General features: G+C 38.8%; 1 protein-coding gene across 2 annotated transcripts in view; it reads right to left on the reverse strand.

Annotated features, from left to right (window-relative positions):
* Positions 1-21,338, reverse strand: part of LOC150091211 (hemocytin-like) — a 1,750,539-nt gene that overhangs the window by 180,404 nt on the left and 1,548,797 nt on the right. For both annotated transcript variants that reach the window (XM_090374755.1, XM_090374750.1), the window contains one exon: positions 3,689-3,796. In XM_090374755.1, coding sequence (XP_090230881.1) covers positions 3,689-3,796 — 108 coding nt within the window. The remainder of the gene's footprint in view (positions 1-3,688; positions 3,797-21,338) is intronic.

The following is a 21,338-nucleotide window of genomic DNA, read 5'->3' on the forward strand; positions in this document are numbered from 1 at the left end:
AAGTAGAATGCAATGTGCTATCATCGGCAAAACTATGGATAGGATTTCCAGTCAATGGAAGAAGGTCATTAATATACAAGAAGAAAAGAGTGGGGGGAAAGAATTAAATCTTGTGGGACACCAGCATTAGTGGAGAAGTTAGAAGACAGAGAGCCATTTACCGTCACCCTCAGTGAGCGATCGGAGAGAAAACTCGATAACCAATTACAAAAAACAGTTGGCAAACCATAAGATGGAAGCTTGTTTAGAAGACCTTCATGCCAAACATGATTGAAAGCCTTTGAGATGTCGAGCAACTGCTTGTGTTTCTCTGAACTTTTCCAATGAACTTGTCCATAAATGGGTAACATAAGCCAGAATATCACCAATGGATCGACACTGATGGAATCCATGCTGGCGATCGTTGATCAGATGGAAGGTTTCTAAGTAGTTTTAGAGTTGGCGGTTAATTGATTTCTCTTTACTTTAGAAAGAGTAGAAGTAATTACAATGGGACGATAATTCGATGGGAGGGATTTGTCACCCTTTTTAGGAACTGGCTGGATATGAGCAAATTTCCAAACAGAAGGAAAAACTCCTTTGGAATAAGAAAGAAAATAGGTGGCAAAGAATAAGAGTAAGTTCAGGAGCAAAGGTTTTGAGAACAAGTGGAGAAATAACATCAGGTCCTGGAGCTTTCTTAGCATAAAGATTCATCAAAATCTTTCTGACATACTTTTGATGGGATTGGCGCCTCCGTAGCCAGGTGGGAAGGAGCAGCAGTGCGTAGCACATGCTTCTTGATTAGCATGTGCTACGCACTGCTAATCACCGGGGTTCGAGCCCGTCACCACCAAATACGGAGGATGCGGAAAGGTCAGGGAATGACCACCGCATATCCCGGAGCAATATGGCCTTAGTTGCTAATGCTCCTAAAAACAAACCAAATAACAAATCTTTTGATGGATGACCACACGAAGCATTGAATGGAGCGTGTTGGGAGTGGTGGAAGGTGTTTGCCAATACATCCCATGTATTGGAAGAAAAATGGGATGCTAGCAGGTCAGCTTTATCCTTGGCCGAAGTGACAACAGAACCATCTGGTTCTGAGAGAGGTGGGAGCAGAGATGGGCAAAAGTTGTGGCCAATAGCTTTGGCAAGAGAATAGAATGCTCGGCTACCATTAGAGCAAGAAGCAAGTTTACTACTCTTAGCCTGTTCAAAATCTAGTTTGGACTGATTAATAACTGCTTTATAATTGTTGTGAGCTTTGGAAAAAGCAGAAAATGAAACTGAAGAATTGGAAACAAGCCAATTATGATAAGCAACGTTCTTCTCTTGAACAGCCTAAGCCCATTTATTGGAAAACCAAGGTTTAGATAATGGATAAGATTTTAAAGTGGAGTGTGAAATAAAGGATTTCATTCCTACAAGAATAATTTCACGGACTCAATCTGAGCAAACGTTAACATCAGAAGTCAACGTTTGCTCAGATTGAGCAAATCCAATCAAGGAAAAGAAGAAAAGAAATCTTGCAGGTCATCCCATTTTGCATTTTTGTAATGCACGAGTTTGGGAATAGCCACGAGATAAAGGCTCCATAGGAGAAGAGACAATCACCAAGTTGTGATCTGAGGTGCCTAATGGACCACTCACTTCGACTGTGTACTTAGAAGGGTTGTTTTGTGAGAAAAAGATCAAGTGTGTTGGCTGTATGGTTAAGATTGTCCGTTATTCTTATAGGTAAATGAACAATCTGTGCAAGGTCATTAGTAATTGCAATAGCCTCGGCATCTCGAACAGCTCGGTTCGTGTGACAAAAACAGAAGCAAGCTGGAGTTGTGAACATTAAAATCACCAAGGAAAATTACCTCACTGTTAGGAAAGTTGGACTGGAGAAAGCAAGTTGTAAAGAGAGGAAGTCAAAGAGCTCCAAGTGATTAGTGGAGAACGGTAAAGACAACAGATGAATTTGACATAATGAGGTAGAGAGATTTTAAGCAAGAGAAGATCGAAAAGAGGAGGTACCAAATTACCAATTCTCTGATAGGGAATATCAGAACGGACACATGCACAAGTACCACCTTTGAGGTGAAAGGAATCATACAGCGAATAATTTAGGCAACTGAGATGAGCAGTATTTGAATTAACCGATAACTGAGATTCTGTTCAGAAAAAGTACATGGGGTTTGGCAGACTGCAAGCGGAATGGACATTTTTGAGATTAGAATTGGGACCACGTAGATTTGTGAAATGAACTAGGAAGTGTTTGGGAGGTTTAGATCTTTTCACAGATAAGCTTACTCTATTAATTTGACAATTCGTGGTGTATTCAATAGTAAGAAAAAGTTGTAGGGGACATGCTGTATGACGTAATGAAATTATTGGCTTTGGTGTACACATGATAAGAATATACCCAGATCCTTGACATAACATGGCCTCGACAATGTCCCTCGCATACACACCATTCGGACTCCCTCCAATCACTATCTGGAAGAGTAGAGGTATTGAGATTATACACTAGCTGATCCGGAAGCCTCCTAAAGAGTTACCAGTAGGTTCAGCCCGGTGTACTAACTAGCGGCCGGCCTGCGAACACCGTTTTAGAGCTGTCCCCTCGAAATGTAAGGAAGATTGGATCTCGCCATAATGTTCATCATAACCTCAAAAGTCATCGGATGGAAGAGATGGGTTAGGGTTGACTGGAACTTAGCTCTGGAGACTAAACATTGGTTCCACCACTTCAAGCTTCCAATAAGCAAAGTGGTGGTATTGCACCGGTTGGTGAGAGAGTCATCTACCACCTAGTATTGCCTGGTAACACAGAGGGGAGGCATTCCTGCATGTGGTGTGGGTGCCACACCTCGACCCCTGCTTATGTTGGTTCACACCTGGTACCCACAGTGTGCTTGTGCATGAAGCTTATATTCAGGATTACTAACAGTCCCACCATTAGGTGAAGGTGCAAGCAGAGAATTCGTCGGTCACAGACTGTCTGGTCTTCGCCGAAATTGGGTCCACTTGACTTGAGTGTCACCCAAATATCAGTTCCATCAGCGTTTTAGACTCTCAGGTAACAAGTACAGCTTGTCTGGCATATCTGAGAGAATGTCTGTGACAACCTCAAGGACCACATTTAGTTAAGACAGGGAATATATATCTGATAACCTTTTGCTTGGGAGTGTTACATGAGAGAATATACATAAAATATACAAATCTCTTACTAAATAAGCATTAAGGAATTAATTTATTAATTATAATATTAATATAATAAGAAAAATTAATATAATAAATTAATATAATAAGAAAGGAAGGTGCACTTTCCTTTCTTTGGCAAATCTTTAAAGCTCAGCAATTTTTAAATGTATAATTTCTCTAAGTTGTTAAAAATTTCATAACTACTATGTATGGAGTGAATCTTTCAACGAGCTAAGCGGATTACTATGAGGTGAGTGCTGAAAATTAAGCTAAGCTATATCTACGATCTAGTCATTACATCACAGAACATAAGGACTCCTTAATATATCATCAGTTAATTATAATAGAGAAAATATATTATAATATGAGCATAAAGAATATATATAAAATATACAAACCTGCTATTAAATTATAAAGCATTCAGGAAATAACTTATTAATCCCTTAATGCTTATTGAATTAATTGAAGTTAAATTAGATGAAGTCAAGAAAAAATTAATCTTTAGACATACCACAAAAGTACTTAGGACAGATTCCTGAATTATCTAACTTTGATTCTTCACCAGGACCACAAAGTGGTATCTCCAGTGCTGTACAATTTTCTTTAATTTGAGATGCCTCTGCAAAGTCAAAATTCTCTGTCAGGTTGTTGCACAGTCTCTCTCTCTCTCTCTCTCACATTAAAAGTAATGTTATATGGTTTTTGGATTAGGGACACTGTATTGTTTAGCAGAAGGAATCTAATGATCATAATGGATATACAAGTTAATTGAGAGGATGAGAATAAAAAATAAGAAAAAGAGCTACAAAAAAGGAATTGGAACTATGGAAAACGCAGGAAAATAAAAATAAAAAGAAGTACTTATTACTGAAAATCTCGTGATTTCAATGTCTCTATCAAGGGTCATGAAATACACATTCACTATTCCTTGCTTATCTCAACATTTAGGCCTAACTTCCCATACCACTAAATTCAAATTTCTTTTACAACTACCACCACATGCTAGTGTATATTTCATGTCAAAAACAGAGGCCCTACGTCTCTTGTAATTTTGATGATTGACCCTTGACAAAGATGTTGAAATCATGAGATTTTCAGCAATAAGTACTTTTTATTTTTATTTTCCTATAATTCTAATTCCTGTTTTGTAGCTCATTTTCTATTCTTGTCCTCTTAATTAATTTATATATATATATATACATATATACATATACACACATACATATACAGGAAATGCTTTAAAATCTGTGCCCTTGGGGATTGGGAACTGCCAGATCTTAAAATTTTTTTTTGGATTTAGTGAAATGTGCTCTTCCCAAACTGCTTACAACTATGTGAATAGCCTTTGCATATTTCAATAAATATTAAGCAAAAAAAACTGAGATTATTTATATCTGTAAACATTCCTTTCATATTCTTTTACAGCCAGCAAGATTTAAATTGCACAGGTAATGAAACTGTCTTAGTTCTCACAGCAGAACAAGCTTAGCTTTGTAATGAGTTGTACTGGTACTGCACCAGTACTTTCAATAGATAGTCTTAGTTATATTACAACTATTAATAAAAGTGATTTCATATATTGCATAGTAGCACACATAAAAAAAACTTTTTTACAACTGTTTTTGCTTGTGTGTTATTAATAGAGACCAACTCTATCTAATGAGAGGCCAGCTAGTCCTGAAACAGGCTGTCATAGCAGTCTCATTTGAAAAATGGCATCTCAATGGCAAGTTTGTTCTGGTGCAAAAATTAAGAACATTGTATTGTTTATGCAGTTTCAGTCCTGCTGGCTACAAAGAGAGAGATTTAAGCAAGCACCTGATAAGGACAGAAATATCCTCTTTTGAAGATTATTAAAGACAAATAAGCATGATACAAGCATTGGATTGCTTTCTTATTATTTCCAGATGGTAAAAATGTTGATTTTTTTATTTTATTTTTTTAATTTGTAAAATGTGGTATAATTTAAAGTATTTTGGACTCTAAAGTGCTGGATTTTCAAGAGTAAATTTTTGAAAATACTGAGTTTAAATTAATAAATAAATAAGACATTGTTTAAAAATAAATTTAAATGAGAGAGAGAGAGAGAGAGAGAGAGAGAGAGAGAGAGAGAGAGAGAGAGAGAGAGAGAGAGAGAAGGATGTAATGTGATTGTTCATAATGAATCAATTAAATGTGAATAACACTAATTAACCATGTGAATTGTTGTTAAGTGCATTTTAATGTGTAAAAAAATTACATTGCATATGCTAAATTCCCAATGGAACTACTTAATAAATGGCTTGTTACTCGATTCCATACCTCATACACATCATATGAGGTCTACTCAGGAAAGAGTGCTAAACCATTGCTGATTAATGCAATATTTTTTACAAAATAAAATTCACTTGATAACAATTCATGTAGTTTACTTAGTATTATTCATATTTAATTCATTCAATATATATTTAAATTGACCCCAGGGGCTCATATCTGGTGAGTATGGGCTTGGCACACCCAGGGTCCTGAGCTGGATATCATCATTCTTTTCTTTCTTGGTGATTCCCTTCTACTTTTGTCTCTCTCTCTCTCAGGGTAACTCGGGAATTTTTTTTGGCTGGTGCAGCATAAGCTTCTGGCTTCCTTGCACCATATAGCTAATAATAATAATATTTAAAATTTCAGTAGATGAACAAGTTTTAAAAGTTTATAAATTTTTAAAAAATATGGCTGACTGATGATGTAATATAATTATAACATACCAGTAAATATTTTTTTCTATACATGAATAAATACACTGGCCTAGTAGCCAGGCGATTTACATGCAGATTATATGGATGCATCATGGTCTTATTTGCCCTGGAATGTATTTTAATACATACAAGTAAAGTTGCATATCTCATTCACAACTTGATGAGATGTGGCAAATGTGACTTCAACTGGTGCTGTTGCAGTCACGTTTGATGAATTTTCAAACTCAAATTTTTCTTAATTGCTGTTTTGTAAAATTTTGAATTTACTGAAGCATGATTTACAGGAACTACTTTTCATAGTTTAAAAAGTAGTTCCTCCTCAATGGAAATGAAAATAAGACTGAAACTGAAGTTTCATTCTATCCTGAGTTTGAGGAAAGGGGAAATATATGTAGAATCCTTTTCAAAATAGAAAACAATCATATAACACATGAAATTGTGGATGGAATTGTTGCAATTAATTAATTTAATTTTCTACCCATAACTGCTGTTGCTGCTGCATCAGCAGGTATGGGTAGTGCAACAAATTAATTTCTTTCTACAACATCTGAATTTTTCAACCAATGCTCTGCATGGTTGAAAAATTCTCTCTCTCTGCAGAGAGAGAGATTCACTTGTACTGCCACTGCCTTCATCAAATCTGAGATATCATACCACAATCTTATCTGGGATTGAAAATATCTGAATACTGTCAAAAGCCGTGATTTATTTTTAACATCCGAAGTTTTCTCAAGCATGACTTCGCAAAACCTGTTTTTGAATTTTTCCAAAATTGTCACTCCCTCAGCATATCTACAAGGGGTGATCATTTAATTTGTAGACTGGTGCAGGATTTTATGTTTACTGAGTGAACTTTCCATAACTGCCACTAGAGGTGCTTGCCCTGATTACTACTGAGCAGACCCTGTGTGCACATGCCAGTACTTGTACAGCTAGCTAGTGTTGCATTCATCACTGATGAATGTTTTGAAGCAAGTATCATGTCGGACATACAGATTGAACAGTGATATGTAATTCGTTATTTTGTCAGATGGGGCTTAAATGCATCAGAAACAGATAAAGGGATGAATGAAGCATATGGTAATGAGTGTCTTGGTAGGTTGGCTATATTTAAATGGCACAACTGATTCAGTGAAGACCATGCCAGGGGCTCACATCTGGTGGGCTTGGCACACCCACGGTCCTGAGCTGGATATCATCATTCTTCTCTTTCTTGGTGATTTCCTTCTACTTCTGACTCTCTCTCTCTGGGTAATTGAGAAATTTTTTTGGGCTGGTGCAGCTTAAACCTTAGGCTTCCTTGCACCATATGCTTAATAATAATAATAATAATAATAATAATAAATTGCAAAAGCCCAGGAAATTTTGGATGAAGACAGGTGAATTATACCATGAATTAGCTGTTAGAATGTTCATTTTCGTATTGTAAAGCTCACAATATTGTGAAATATCACCTGAAAATGTCACGAAGCTGTGCCCACTGGATTCTCCACAATTTGACTCCAGAACAAGAACAAGAAAGAGTAGACTTGTGCAAAGAAATGATTGATTGTCTTGAAACACAGGGTGAAATCTTCTTAAATTGAATAGTGACCTGTGATGAAACTTGGATTTTTCACTATGATTCAGAGACAAAACAACAGTCGAGTGAGTGGAAGCATTCTGATTCACCAAGACCTAAGAAATTTTGAGTTTCTTCTTCGGCTGACAAACAAATGGCTCACATCTGGTGAGTACGGGCTTGGCACACCCAGGGTCCTGAGCTGGATATCATCATTCTTCTCTTTCTTGGTGATTCCTTTCTACTTTTGACTCTCTCTCTCTCTCTCTCTCTCTCTCTCTCTGGGTAACTTGGGAATTTTTTTCAGCTGGTGCAGCATAAGCTTCAGGTTTCCTTGCACCATATGGCTAATAATAATAATAATGTTTTTTGACATAAAAGCCATTCTTGTTACACATTTTGTGCCTCGTGCAACAATCATGAATAAGGAAGCATACTCTGAGGTTCTTAGAGTCAAACTTCGGTGCACCATTCGTGAGAAATGTCAAGGACTTTCTGTTGTGAAGTGGGTGCTCCATCAAGACAATGCTAGACCTCATACGGCTAATATTGTGCAGGCAGTGATCACTGCCGTAGGTGCCAAGGTTCTGACATATTCCCCTTATTCACCGGACTTAGTCCCGTGTCATTTCTTCCTGTTTCCATGTCTGAAGAAAGCACTGAAAAGCAAGCGTTTTGCATCTGACAATGATGCTTGAAGATCCACAATGGAAACACTTCGCAGTCTTTCGAAAGATAGATTGCTAGAAGCAATTAATGTGTGGGTACGATGGTGGTGAAAGTGTGTAAAATTCAAGGGCGAGTACTTCAAGAAGGAAAAATCCACAGAAGATTCAGATGATGACAATTAAGATAAGATCTTGCAGCAGTCTGCGAATTAAATGATCACTCCTTGTATAATAGAATTAAGCATATAATTTTGTGCCTTACTGAAGTGATATGAAAAATTGTTGATAATTCCAAATGTTCTTTTAACCTGGGAGTGATAGCATGGGAGATTTATTTTTATGAATTCTTTTGTTTAACAAAAATTTTTATCCTTGTTATTCTCGGTACCTATTCCTACCACATTCCTTTACAAGTGAAGATCATAACTACTTATATCTGATTTACCAATTGTTATGTACAGAGATTTTTCTTTGTGCATGTTTTATTTTGGGAAAGAAATTTTCCCAAGCCATTTTGGTGTGGTGTGGGAGAATTTATGTTGGCAAAATAATTTTTTACATATTCTTTAATTTGTTATGACTTTAATTCTTAATTAGTAATCCATAAACTAGGAATGATAAATTTGAAGTTTTTGAACTTGGTCCAAAAATATATAAAATTCAGTGACATTTTGACAAATTTACCAGAAAAGCTTTCCACCACAAAAGCCTCACAGAAGTTCATTCTGAACTGTTGTGAGGGTTGTAAGGTTAGGAAAACAACAAAATTGTGAGAAAGGCACAGAAGACTGTTGTACAAATAATATGCAGTGAAAATCTATGAAAACTGTAAGCCTTATTAGTGCTGTCTAGGTGAGTGCTTAAAATAATACACATAATGAAAGTGTTTCAAAAAGTCATATTTAAAATCATAATCCTAATTTAACATAAGCTCATAATGGAAGTAAATCAAATAAACACATACATAAAGTTGCACTAATTATTTGTTAAGCCAAATTTATAACACAGGTAGGTCACAGTCTGTAGTGTCAGGTAGACTAAAACTATAATAATTAATGATAAACACCAGCCAAGATTAAACTGAAAATTAACTATGCAATGAAATAATATACAATGATGCAAATAAAATAAAACACTGATTAGATTATAGTTAAAATATAGTTAAAAGCAATAAAATTAATTAAAATAAACTAGGTTAAAAGCGATAAAACAATGAAACCTGGAGCTTTCGGAGAACTGCCGTCTCCTTCTTCAGCAACATACTACTAGTGCTAAGACACATCCTTAAGTAGCCGGTCCATGGCACTCATGCACGTGATCATCAGACACATGATCTACATTCTCCATGCGCGTATCGGAAATGGAAGTGGCTCGGGAGCGTGTCAAACAGAAACGGTCATCCCTTCTGAGGACAACTGCCTCAAACAGGGGGTGTAAACGGATCCCCTGTCCCTATTAATAGTATTGTGACTGGATGAACCGATTCGCAAGCTCTCGAGCCACTTGCGTTCCCAAAATCCATGGGCGTGGTCAGTAATGACCGCGTCTTCAGGGGAGATCCGATGCTGCTTTTCCCAGAAATGCTCTGCCACAGCAGACCTCGCATAGTTAGCAGTCTTGATAGCGGTCGTGTGTTCCCCCAGACGGTCCTTTAAACGTCGCCCCGTTTCCCCCACATAACACTCCTCACAATCCGGGCACTTAATCTCATAGACCACATTGCTAGTATGGTCCTGGGCTACGGGATCTTTAACTTGGGATATCACCGTGTGCAACCTCCAACCCGGAAGTTGCACACAGCGAGTCTGGCACTCCTGCAATGCTCGTATAATACGTTCTGAAAGGCCCGGATAGTAAGGAATGTATGCAGTAGCCACAGGGGCAGGCGACTCCCTACGATTGGACTCAACCCTATGAATATATTTGTCCAAGACCCTCTGGGGGTATCCACATTTCCTGAGGTCTCCCGTGACTTTGCAAATTTCTATTTCCTTTTCTTCAGGGGTACTATAGTGGTCCCCACCCTATTCAACAATGCCCTGGCTACACTGTTCTTATGATGACAAGCCTGTGCTGAGCTATAATGAACAAATTGGCCACGGCACATAGGCTTTCTATAGATCGTTGTTTTTAATCTAGATCCATCTCTGCTCACCAAGACATCCAGAAGCGGGAGGGACCCAGCTTCTTCCACCTCCAAGGTAAATTGTATAAATGTGGAAAAGCTGTTGAGCAAATTGAGCACCTCATCTTCCTTTCCCTTTTTTAAAATAGTGAAGGTATCGTCCACATATCTCCTCCACTCGCGCATGGGGAAATTCAACTGATGAAAAACCCTAGTTTCCAGTTCCTCCATTGCCAAATTGGCCACAATGGCACTGATGGGGGAACCCATGGCCGTGCCATGGACCTGCTTATACATAACTTTTTGAAACACCATGGTAGTGCTTGCGAGGCACCATTCAACACCTTTACAAATATCATCAATGCTTAGTAAAGATCTAGCACTAAAGCAATCATCCCGTTCCAAGGCCAATCTTACACAATGCACCCCATGTTCAATGGGGATACATGTGAACAAGGATACCACATCAAACGAAATCATGAGTTCGTCTTCACCTATAGATTGGCTTCTTATAAAGTTCACAAATTCCTTGCTGTTCCTGATTACTAAACTGGAGCGTCCCACTATAGGAGAGATGACTCCAGCTAAAAATCCAGATAAAGCATAAGTGGGACTACCCACAAATGATACTATAGGTGTCAACGGAATGCCCACCTTGTGCGTCTTTGGGAGGCCATAAAACTGAGGTAATCGACAACCTGAGGCATGAAGAGACCAATAAACTTCTTTGGTTATTTTACCAGCCTTATGCCATCCCTGTATAATGTTGTTGACTTGTCTCTCCAAACCAGCTAACGGATTTCGATGGGTAACTTTATATATGTTGCTATCCCGTAAAAGATCCAGAGTTTTTGCACAATAATCATCCTTATTCAGTACCACTGTGGATCTGCCTTTGTCGGCAGGTAACATTATGATATCCTCATCTTTGAGGATATCATAATGTTATCATAATGTTAAATGTGGGGGGAAACGGGGCGACGTTTAAAGGACCGTCTGGGGGAACACACGACCGCTATCAAGACTGCTAACTATGCGAGGTCTGCTGTGGCAGAGCATTTCTGGGAAAAGCAGCATCGGATCTCCCCTGAAGACGCGGTCATTACTGACCACGCCCATGGATTTTGGGAACGCAAGTGGCTCGAGAGCTTGCGAATCGGTTCATCCAGTCACAATACTATTAATAGGGACAGGGGATCCGTTTACACCCCCTGTTTGAGGCAGTTGTCCTCAGAAGGGATGACCGTTTCTGTTTGACACGCTCCCGAGCCACTTCCATTTCCGATACGCGCATGGAGAATGTAGATCATGTGTCTGATGATCACGTGCATGAGTGCCATGGACCGGCTACTTAAGGATGTGTCTTAGCACTAGTAGTATGTTGCTGAAGAAGGAGACGGCAGTTCTCTGAAAGCTCCAGGTTTCATTGTTTTATCGCTTTTAACCTAGTTTATTTTAATTAATTTTATTGCTTTTAACTATATTTTAAATTATATTTTAACTATAATCTAATCAGTGTTTTATTTTATTTGCATCATTGTATATTATTTCATTGCATAGTAAATTTTCAGTTTAATCTTGGCTGGTGTTTATCATTAATTATTATAGTATGGAAATTCCCAGCCCCATAGGCCTGTTTGAAGATAAAGAGGTAGACTAAAAATCATAACTGTAATTTTGCAGGAATACTAGATATTGAATTTGTGTACTTAAACTGGTTTGAAAATAGCAAAAATTGAGGAAGAAACAATTTAAATTCACATGTAATTACATTAGTACAAGTATTAAGTTTTAATAGTGACAAATGACACAAGAAAGCAAGCTTATAGAACATGAGACAAGAAAAAAAAAATAATAAAATAAAATAAAATAATAATAATAAAAAAACGTTTCACCTATCAGCCCCCCTTCATCCTTGAATTTATTCAAGTCATCAACTTCCACAACAATGGATGGAAGTTTGTTCTGGCAATGAACCATCCACTGGCAAACATCACCCATTATTCCACAAATATCCTATCTCAATTTGAATTTATACTCTTTCGTGTGTGTAGTGTGAGCAAGAGGTACCACCAACATTGAGCTTTCTTAATCCATTAAAAGCCTTAAACACCTCAATCAGATCACCTCTCAGGTGACTAGTATCTAGATGCTGCAAGTTGCAGAACAGGAGCTTTTATTGGTAGGGGCACCCCTTTGTTCCCTTAACCAACCTTGTTGCCTTTATCTGTATTTTGCATTACTCTAGTGTTGTACCGCACAGTTGGTATTATTCTCTTGGGTTACTGCTACCCATATGCAGTACTTTGAATTTGTCAATGTTAAACTTCAGTTACCACTTCTCAGTCCATCTGCCTAACTTTTCTACATCCTGTTGCAATAGCATACTGTCTTCACTGTTATTAACAACCCTGGCAACCTTTGTATCATCTGCTAACTTGGACATTAAGCCTGATATAGCTTCATTGATAAAAAAAAAAAACAAGGTAGTGCGATTATCAACCCCACTGCAGGATGGAAGCCTCTTCAACAATTCATGTTGAGGGAAATGGGCCATAATCTGCCATGCTGATCCAGTGCGGGTTGGCAAATCTACCATATATAGCAATCAGGGGCTTGAACCCTGGTCTACTCAAGGGGCGTGTGCTACTACACTCCTGCTCCTGACCACTCGGCTACGGATATCACTGCTTCATCGATATTACTAATAAATACACAAAATAACAATGGGCCCAGCTGCTCTTCAGTCCATGAAGAGCAGTGTCCCTTTATTACCACTCTCTGCGTCTTCCACTCAACCATCCCTTAAATGCATTGCACCAACTTGCCCTTAATGCCATACCACTACAATCTGTACAACAGTCTTCCATGTGCAACGGTATCAAAAGCTTTCCTGAAATCCAAGTACCGTATTTCCCCATGTATAAGACGCACTTTTTTCAAAAAATTTGGGATATAAAAACTGGGTGTGTCTTATACAGTGGTTGTAGATTTTTTTTACATGCATTTCCCGCTTTTTCGCGGTTGTTTTCTTTGCGTTCATTGTTTTGCACTTGGTACCGGTATATTAAGTTACGTTTTGCCCAGAAATGTCTCAGAAAAGATTTTCGTACAGTGCTGAATTCAAGTTAAAAGTGACCCAGTTTTCAAAAGTGAATGGAAATCATGCCGCTGAACGTGTTTGGTTCTCCTCCAACTGAGAAAACAATCCGAGATTGGCTATGGGAAGAAGAAACCCTACTGAAAACGCCACAGCAGAAGAAAACCATTAGAGGCAAGTCAGCAAAATGGCCTAATTTAGAGAGAGAGAATTGAAGATATAGATTGAGGAGCAAAGGGCAATTGGAATTCCTGTGTCCACAAAGATCGTTCAGCATGAGGCAAGAAGAATTGCTGATGAAAAAGAAGTTACTGATTTCAAAGGAGGACACAATTGGTGCTTCAGGCTCATGAAACGGAATGGACTAAGCATGCGTACATGCACCAGACTTTTCCAAAAGATGCCTGAAAGCTATGAGCAGAAGGTCCTTGAATTTCATCGTTTTGTCATTCAATGTCGGAAGACACATCAGTTTGAGCTGGGACAGATTGCAAATATGGACGAAGTTCCCCTTCAATTTGATGTCCCCAGTAACAGAACTGTTGATAAGAAGGGGATGAAAACTGTAACTGTGAAGACAAGTGGACATGAAAAGAGCCATTATACAGTTGTTCTAGCTTGTTGTGCCGACGGAACCAAGCTGCCTCCTATGCTGATTTTCAAATGCAAAACAATGCCAAAAGAAGACATTCCTCGAGGAGTGATTGTCCACGTTCATGACAAGGGTTGGATGGATCAGGATGGGATGAAGATCTGGTTTGAGAAAGTTTGGAGCAGAGACCAGGTGGGCTCTTATGCAAACCTGCCCTATTGGTGCTTGATCAGTTCAGGGCACACATAACAAAAATTACAAAGAAGATTGCTGCAGAGCAAAAAACAAAACTTGGCGTCATACCTGGAGGCTTGACATCCCAGCTCCAACCACTTGATGTCAGCATTAACAAACCCTTCAAAGCTGCCATGAGAGACGAATGGAACCAATGGATGAAGTCTTCTGGGGACAATTTGACACCAGCAGGAAGAGTGAAGAAACCAACTATAGGAGAAGTTTGTACCTGAGTGAAAAGATCCTGGGATAATATCAAGATTGAGATCGTTGTCAAGTCATTTAAGAAGTGTGGCATTTCAAATGCCATAGATGGAACTGAGGACGAGGCAATATATGAAGACAGTGATTTGTCATCAGACACAGATGAGGACAAGCTAATGGATGGGAGTTTTGACAGTGATGAGGAGTTGTATGAATTTTATGATGAATAAAACTTGAGTTCAATAACTTTATGTAATACATTTTTTTTTCAAATTTCGGGCCGCAAAATTAAGGTCCGTCTTATACATGGGGAAATACGGTATATAATATCAAAATTATTTTTTGCATCCAGTTCCTTTGTGACCACATCGTAGTATCCAATCAAATTGGTCAGACAAATTCTCCCCTTAACCATCCCATGCTGTGTCAGAACTATTACTGCAGTCCTGTCTAGATGATCCTGCAATGCTTCTTTAACCAGACTCCATTATTTTCCAAGGAACAGAAGTTAAACTAACAGGTCTATATTTATTTGTGTCACCCTTTGAACCCCCTTTGTGAATTGGGGATACATTTGCACATTTCCAGTCCATGGGGACCTCCCCCGAATCTAAGGATACTCTCATAATTATGGGTAATGGGTTTGCTTACTTCCCTTGCTGCCTCCTTCAATATAAATGGATAGATTCTATCCATCCCAGGTGCCTTTTTTTATGTTTAACTTCAACAATTTCGCCTCCAATTTCCTCTCCATTATTACAAAATCATTTACCTCTCTCTGCTAGAGATTAGTAAACTTCTGTCCCCCCTTCCTTACAGAATTCTTCATGTGTGATTGTGGATGCAAAATACTCGTTCAGTTTGTGAGCTATCTGAGCAGGATAATCCACAGTCAAATCATCAATATCAGTGGATCAATCTGATTCATCCCCCTTCCTTCTAGACTGTAACACAAGTAAAGAAATCTTTCTTGCTTTTCTTTGCATCCTTTGCCGAGGATTTCTCGCAATCCGCCTTCACTTGCTTTTCCTTTGTGACTTCATTACAGACTTACTTATATCTACCATAGGCTTCTGTGTCGAATGAAAATTTATATGCATCCCATGCATTTTTATTCTCTGCCACGAGCCTAATTAGTACATCTGACATCCATTTAGGACTAAATCTTGAACAGTATTTCTTAGTTGGTATGAAAAGCTTAGTAGCTTCCAAGACTAATTCCTTGAAGGCTTCCCATTTGGAATTTGCTGTATTTAACATCATCAGTTCATCCCATTTATGAAATTTTAAAACTGTCTGAGACCACTGTAGTCACCTTTACGAAAGTAAAAACCTTTCTCTTTACCCTTGATAGTAATTACATCTTTAAGTAAATCCCACATCAATACACTGTGATCACTGTCACCTAGTGGTTCCGTTATCTGGAAATTCTTACTGAATGAATAATCACTGCTGACAATCAGATCAAGAGTATTACTCCCTTTTGTTGCCCCTCGAACATGTTACTGTAGAAAACAATCCTCCAATAAATCCACAAAAGTCTTGCTAGGGTGCGAGTGACCAATGCACAAGGTCCAGTCAATAGCTGGAAAGCTAAAATCCCCCATTACAAGACATTCTGTTTTACTGTCCCAATGTATTTCTCGGCACAATTATTCGTCGTACTCATCAGAGTCATTAGGCCTAGAGCATACTCCTACTCTCATTTTTCCTTTCCCAATGCTTATGTCACAACAAACTGATTCAACATTGCACTGTCCACCAATGTCAACTGGATGTACTTCCTTAGATTTTGTGTTTCTTAAGTAACAGTGTAACCTCTCCTCCGTTCCTACCGTCTTCCTTTCTGTACACATTGTACTCCCCAAATTCCAATTCTATGCTGCTTTTATCTGTGTGACACCATGTCTCTGATATCTCAACAATATCTGCCTTTGATCTCTTGATCAGCACTTAAAAATTCATCAATTTTATTTACTATACTTCTAGCATTAGTGTACATGCAAGTATACTTGAACATGTTCTTACTCTTAGTTACCCTAACACAGCCCGTGTATTTACCTGTTCCATGATGACTCCCACAGTTCTTAAAATCCCCAGCAACCGCACTCCAGGCTGCTGTCATTCCAATAGAAGCAGTGCAAGAATCGCTTTTGCCTCTGCGAGTGGCTACTGTTAATCATTGTCTGCGAATCCTCCCCAAGCTAGCAGTTTAATGACCAACCTAACACTGCCTGGATAGCATCAGCAAACATTCTTTTACCCTTTCTATTTAAGTATATCTTATCCTGTAAATGTAGTTTCTCCTATTAGCAAGCACAGACCACGCTGAAAAATATTCTACCCCGTGAGCCTTGCACAATCTTTCCAGGGCCGAAATCCAGAGATTTTCAAATTTAACCCTAACTAGTGGCATTTTTTCAACATTAACCTGTACTTGTTAAGTAAATCTGCAGATCTCTGTTGGTAACATCATCAGTTGGTCCCACTGTATAGAATTTAAATAGTGTCTCAGACCATCATAGTCGCCTTTACGAAAACAAAAACCCTTCCCTTTACCTCTGATGGTAGTTACCTCTTTGAGTAAATCCCACTTCAACACACTGTGGTCAAGGCAGTGTTAGGTGGGTCGGAAAACTGCTAGTTGGGGGGGATACAAGGACTAATAGATTAACAGTAGCCACTGGCAGAGGTGGAAGTGATTCTTGCACTGCTTCTATTCAAATGAGCAGAAGTCTGAAAAACAAGATGCAGGATATTTCAGAGACTGCTGGTAGTCATTGCGTTACAAGTAAACACATGGGTTGTGTTAGGGTAGCTAAGAATAGAAACAGGTGCATGTATACCTGTGTGTACACCAATGCTAGGAGTTTGGTAAATAAATTTGATGAATTTGAGGTATTGCTCAAAACATCAAAGGCAGATATTGTTGGATATCAGAGACGTGGTGTCACGCAGATGTAGGTAATGCGGAACTAGAATTTGGGGAATACAATGTATATAGAAAGGATAGACAGGACAGGAGGGGAGGAGGGGTTATGCTATTAATTAAGAAACACATAAAGTCAAAGGAAGTGAAGCCAGTTGACATCGATGGACAGGGCAGTGTCGAGTCAGTTTGGTGTGACATAAGCATAGGGAAATCAAAATTGAGAGTAGGAGTGTGCTATAGGCCTAATGACTCTGATGAGTATAATAATATATTGTACAGGGAAATAGAGTGGGCCAGTAAATCAGAGAGTCTTATAATGGGGGATTTTAATTTCCCAGATATTGACTGGAATTTGTGGGTTGGTCACTCGCACACTAGCAAGGCTTTTGTGGATTTATTGGATGATTGTTTTCTACATCAGCATGTTCGTGAGGCAACAAGAGGGAGCAATACTCTTGATCTGATTATCAGTAGTGATTCTTCATGCATTAAGAACCTGCAGATAAATGAACCACTAGGTGGCAGTGATCACAGTGTGTTGAAGTGGGATTTACTCAAGGAGGTAACTACCATCAGAGGTAAAGGGAAGGGTTTTTGTTTTCGTAAAGGCGACTATGATGGTCTGAGACAGTATTTAAATTCTATACAGTGGGACCAACTGATGATGTTACCAACAGCAAACTCAAAATGGGAAGCATTCAAGGAACTAATCTTGGTGGCTACCAGGCTTTACATACCAACTAAGAAATATTGTTCAAGGTTTAGGCCTAAATGGTTGTCAGATGGACTAATGAGACATGTGGCAGAGAAGAAAAATGCATGGGATACATACAAATTAATGGGTGACATGGAAGCCTATGATAGATATAAGTTGGTCTGTAACCAAGTCACAAAGGAGATTAGGCAGGCAAAGGCAGACTACGAAAAATCCTTGGCAAAGGATGCAAAGAAAAACAGAAAGGAGTTCTTTACATACTTGAACTCGAGAAGGAAAGGGATGAATCAGATTGGTCCACTGGATATTGATGGTTCAACAGTTGAGGATCCTGCTCAGGTGGCTAACAATCTAAACGAGTATTTTGCATCTACATTCACGCATGAGGAGTTATTCAGGAAGGAGAATGATGTAGGTAAAGTAAACATTGGCAGTGAGCTGGATGATTTTGTAATAACTGAGAGGAAAGTGGAGGAGAGATTGTTGAGGATAAACATAAAAAAGGCACCTGGGGTGGATGGGATCTATCCAGTTATATTAAAGGAGGCAGCAAAGGAAGTATGCAAACCCCTAGCCATAATTATGAGAGCTTCTTTGGACTCAGGGGAGGTACCCATAGACTGGAGATGTGCAAATGTAACCCCAATTCACAAAGGAGGATCAAAGGCTGACACAAGTAATTATAGACCTGTTAGTTTAACTTCTGTTCCAGGTAAATTAATGGAGGCACTGGTTAAAGAAGCACTGCAGGATCATCTAGACAAGAATTCAGTTATAGCTCAGACGCAGCATGGTTTTGTTAAGGGCAGGTCTTGCCTGACCAATTTGATTGGATACTATGATGTAGTCACAAAAGAACTGGATGCAGGGAATAACTTTGATATTATATATTTGGATCTTAGAAAGGCTTTTGATACTGTTGCACATGGAAGACTGCTGCACAAATTGGAGCAGTGTGGCATTGGAGGCAAATTGCTGCTATGGATAAGGGGATGGTTGAGTGGCAGAAGACAGAGAGTGGTAATCAATGGACACTGCTCAACGTGGACTAATGTTATTAGTGGAGTTCCTCAAGGTTCAGTGTTGGGTCCATTGTTGTTTTCGGTGTTTATGAATGATATTGATGATGGGATATCAAGTTTAATGTCTAAGTTTCCAGATGATACAAAGGTTGGCAGGGTCGTTAAGGACACTACTGATGCTATGCTGCTGCAACAGGATCTGGAAAGGTTGAACAGATGGGCTGAGAGGTGGCAAATGAAGTTTAACATTGACAAATGTAAAGTACTACATATGGGTAACAGTAACCCCAGAGCAATGTATCAACTCTGCGGTACTACACTGACAGTGGTGGAGAATGAAAAGGACCTGGGGGTAATTGTGCAGGCAGATATGAAGTTCTCTGAGCAGTGCAGACGAGCTGCAAGAGTAGCTCATGGTGTCTTGTCAATGATATACAGGAATTTTTCTAGCAGGGATAAGGAGGTGATTATTCCCTTGTATAAGGCAATGGTTAGGCCACATCTTGAGTACTGTATACAGGTCTGGAGGCCTCATTTCAAGAAGGATGTAGAGCTGCTGGAACGGGTACAGAGAAGGGCAACAAGATTAGTAAATGGAACAAAGGGTTGCTCTTACGAAGAAAGGCTTAAGTTTTGCAAATTACAGAGTCTGGAGACTAGGCACCGGCGAGGTGATCTGATAGAGGTGTATAAGGCTTTGAATGGTTTGAGCATGCTCAATGCCAATGGGATTCTTCATCTTTCTCAGAATAATCACCTCAGATTGCATAAATTCAAATTGAGGAAGGACGGATGTCGGATAGATGTGCGGAAATTTGCCTTTGGCCAGCGGGTGGTTGGTTGGTGGAACCGACTTCCATCACTTGTTGTTGAAGTTGATAGCCTAAACAAATTTAAAGCTCAACTGGACAGGTATTTCGAACGAACAGAGGGGTGAAATGGGAGTGGTCTGTGTTTTTTTATTTTTATTTATTTTTTTTTTTTGGCTGATGCTGAATAAGCTTGCTTTCTTGCATCATATGCCTCTACTAATGCTAATGCTAATGCTAATCTCTTACTTTTAAGGTCATGTCATTAGTGCCAACGTGCACAACAATATTATCTTTTAGCATTAGTAAAGACACATGATGCAAGAAAGCAAGCTTATATAGCATCAGTCAAAAAAAAAAAAAAAAAAATCTTCAAATTTCACTCGCTCCAAATGTTTGTCTAGTTCTGCCTTGAATCTATTTAAGCTATAAACTTCTAGAATGACAGATGGAAGTTTGTTCCAGCAATCAACCACATGCTGGATAAGGGCAAACCTCTGCACATCTATCTTATAACTGTCTTTTGTCAATTTGAATTTATGCCCTCTCAGGCGAATATTCTGAGCAAGAGAATGAATTCCATCAGCATTGTGCATATTGAAACCATTCAAGGCTTTATACACCTCAATGAGATCACCTTGCATGTGCCTAGTCTCAGACACTGTAATTTGCAAAACTTAAGACTTTCTTCATAAGACCAACCTTTTGTTCCATTCACTTATCTTGTTGCTCTTATCTGCACTCATTCCAACAGCTCAACATTCTTTCTAAAATGCGGCCTCCAGACCTGTATACAATACTCAAAGTGTGGCGTGACCATTGCCATGCAAGGGAATAATCACCTCGTTATCCCTGATAGAAAAATTCTTGTATATCATTGATAAGACACCATGGTCACGCAGACCATTTATGCAGACCATCTGCACTGCTAAGAAAACTTCATATCTGCCTGCACAATTACCCCCAGGTCATTTCCATTCTCTACCAATGTCAGTGTAGTACCACACAGTTGATAGGCTACTCTGGGGTTACTGCTTCCGATATGCTGTACTTTACATTTGTCAATGTTAAACTTCAGTTGCCACCTCTCGGTCCATCTGCACAACTTTTCTAGATCGTGTTGCAGCAGCTTACTGTCATTAACAACCCTACCAACCTTCATATTGTCTGCAAACTTGGACATTAAGCCTGATATATCATCATCAATATCATTAATAAATACAGAAAACATTGGACACAACACTGAACCCTGAGGGACTCCACTAATAATATTAGTCCACGAAGAGCAGTGTCCATTGATTACCACTCCCTGTTTTCTCGCACTCAACCATCACTTTATCCATAGCATCAATTTGTCTCGAATGCCACACTGCTCCAATTTGTGCAGCAGTCTTCCATGTGTAACAGTATCAAAAGCCTTTCTAAGATTAAAATATATTATATATCAAAGTTGTTCCCTGCATCTAA

The sequence above is a fragment of the Mastigoproctus giganteus genome, chromosome 1 (assembly GCF_048544385.1).
Source record: "Mastigoproctus giganteus isolate SK-2022 chromosome 1, ASM4854438v1, whole genome shotgun sequence".
Lineage (NCBI taxonomy): Eukaryota > Metazoa > Arthropoda > Arachnida > Uropygi > Thelyphonidae > Mastigoproctus > Mastigoproctus giganteus.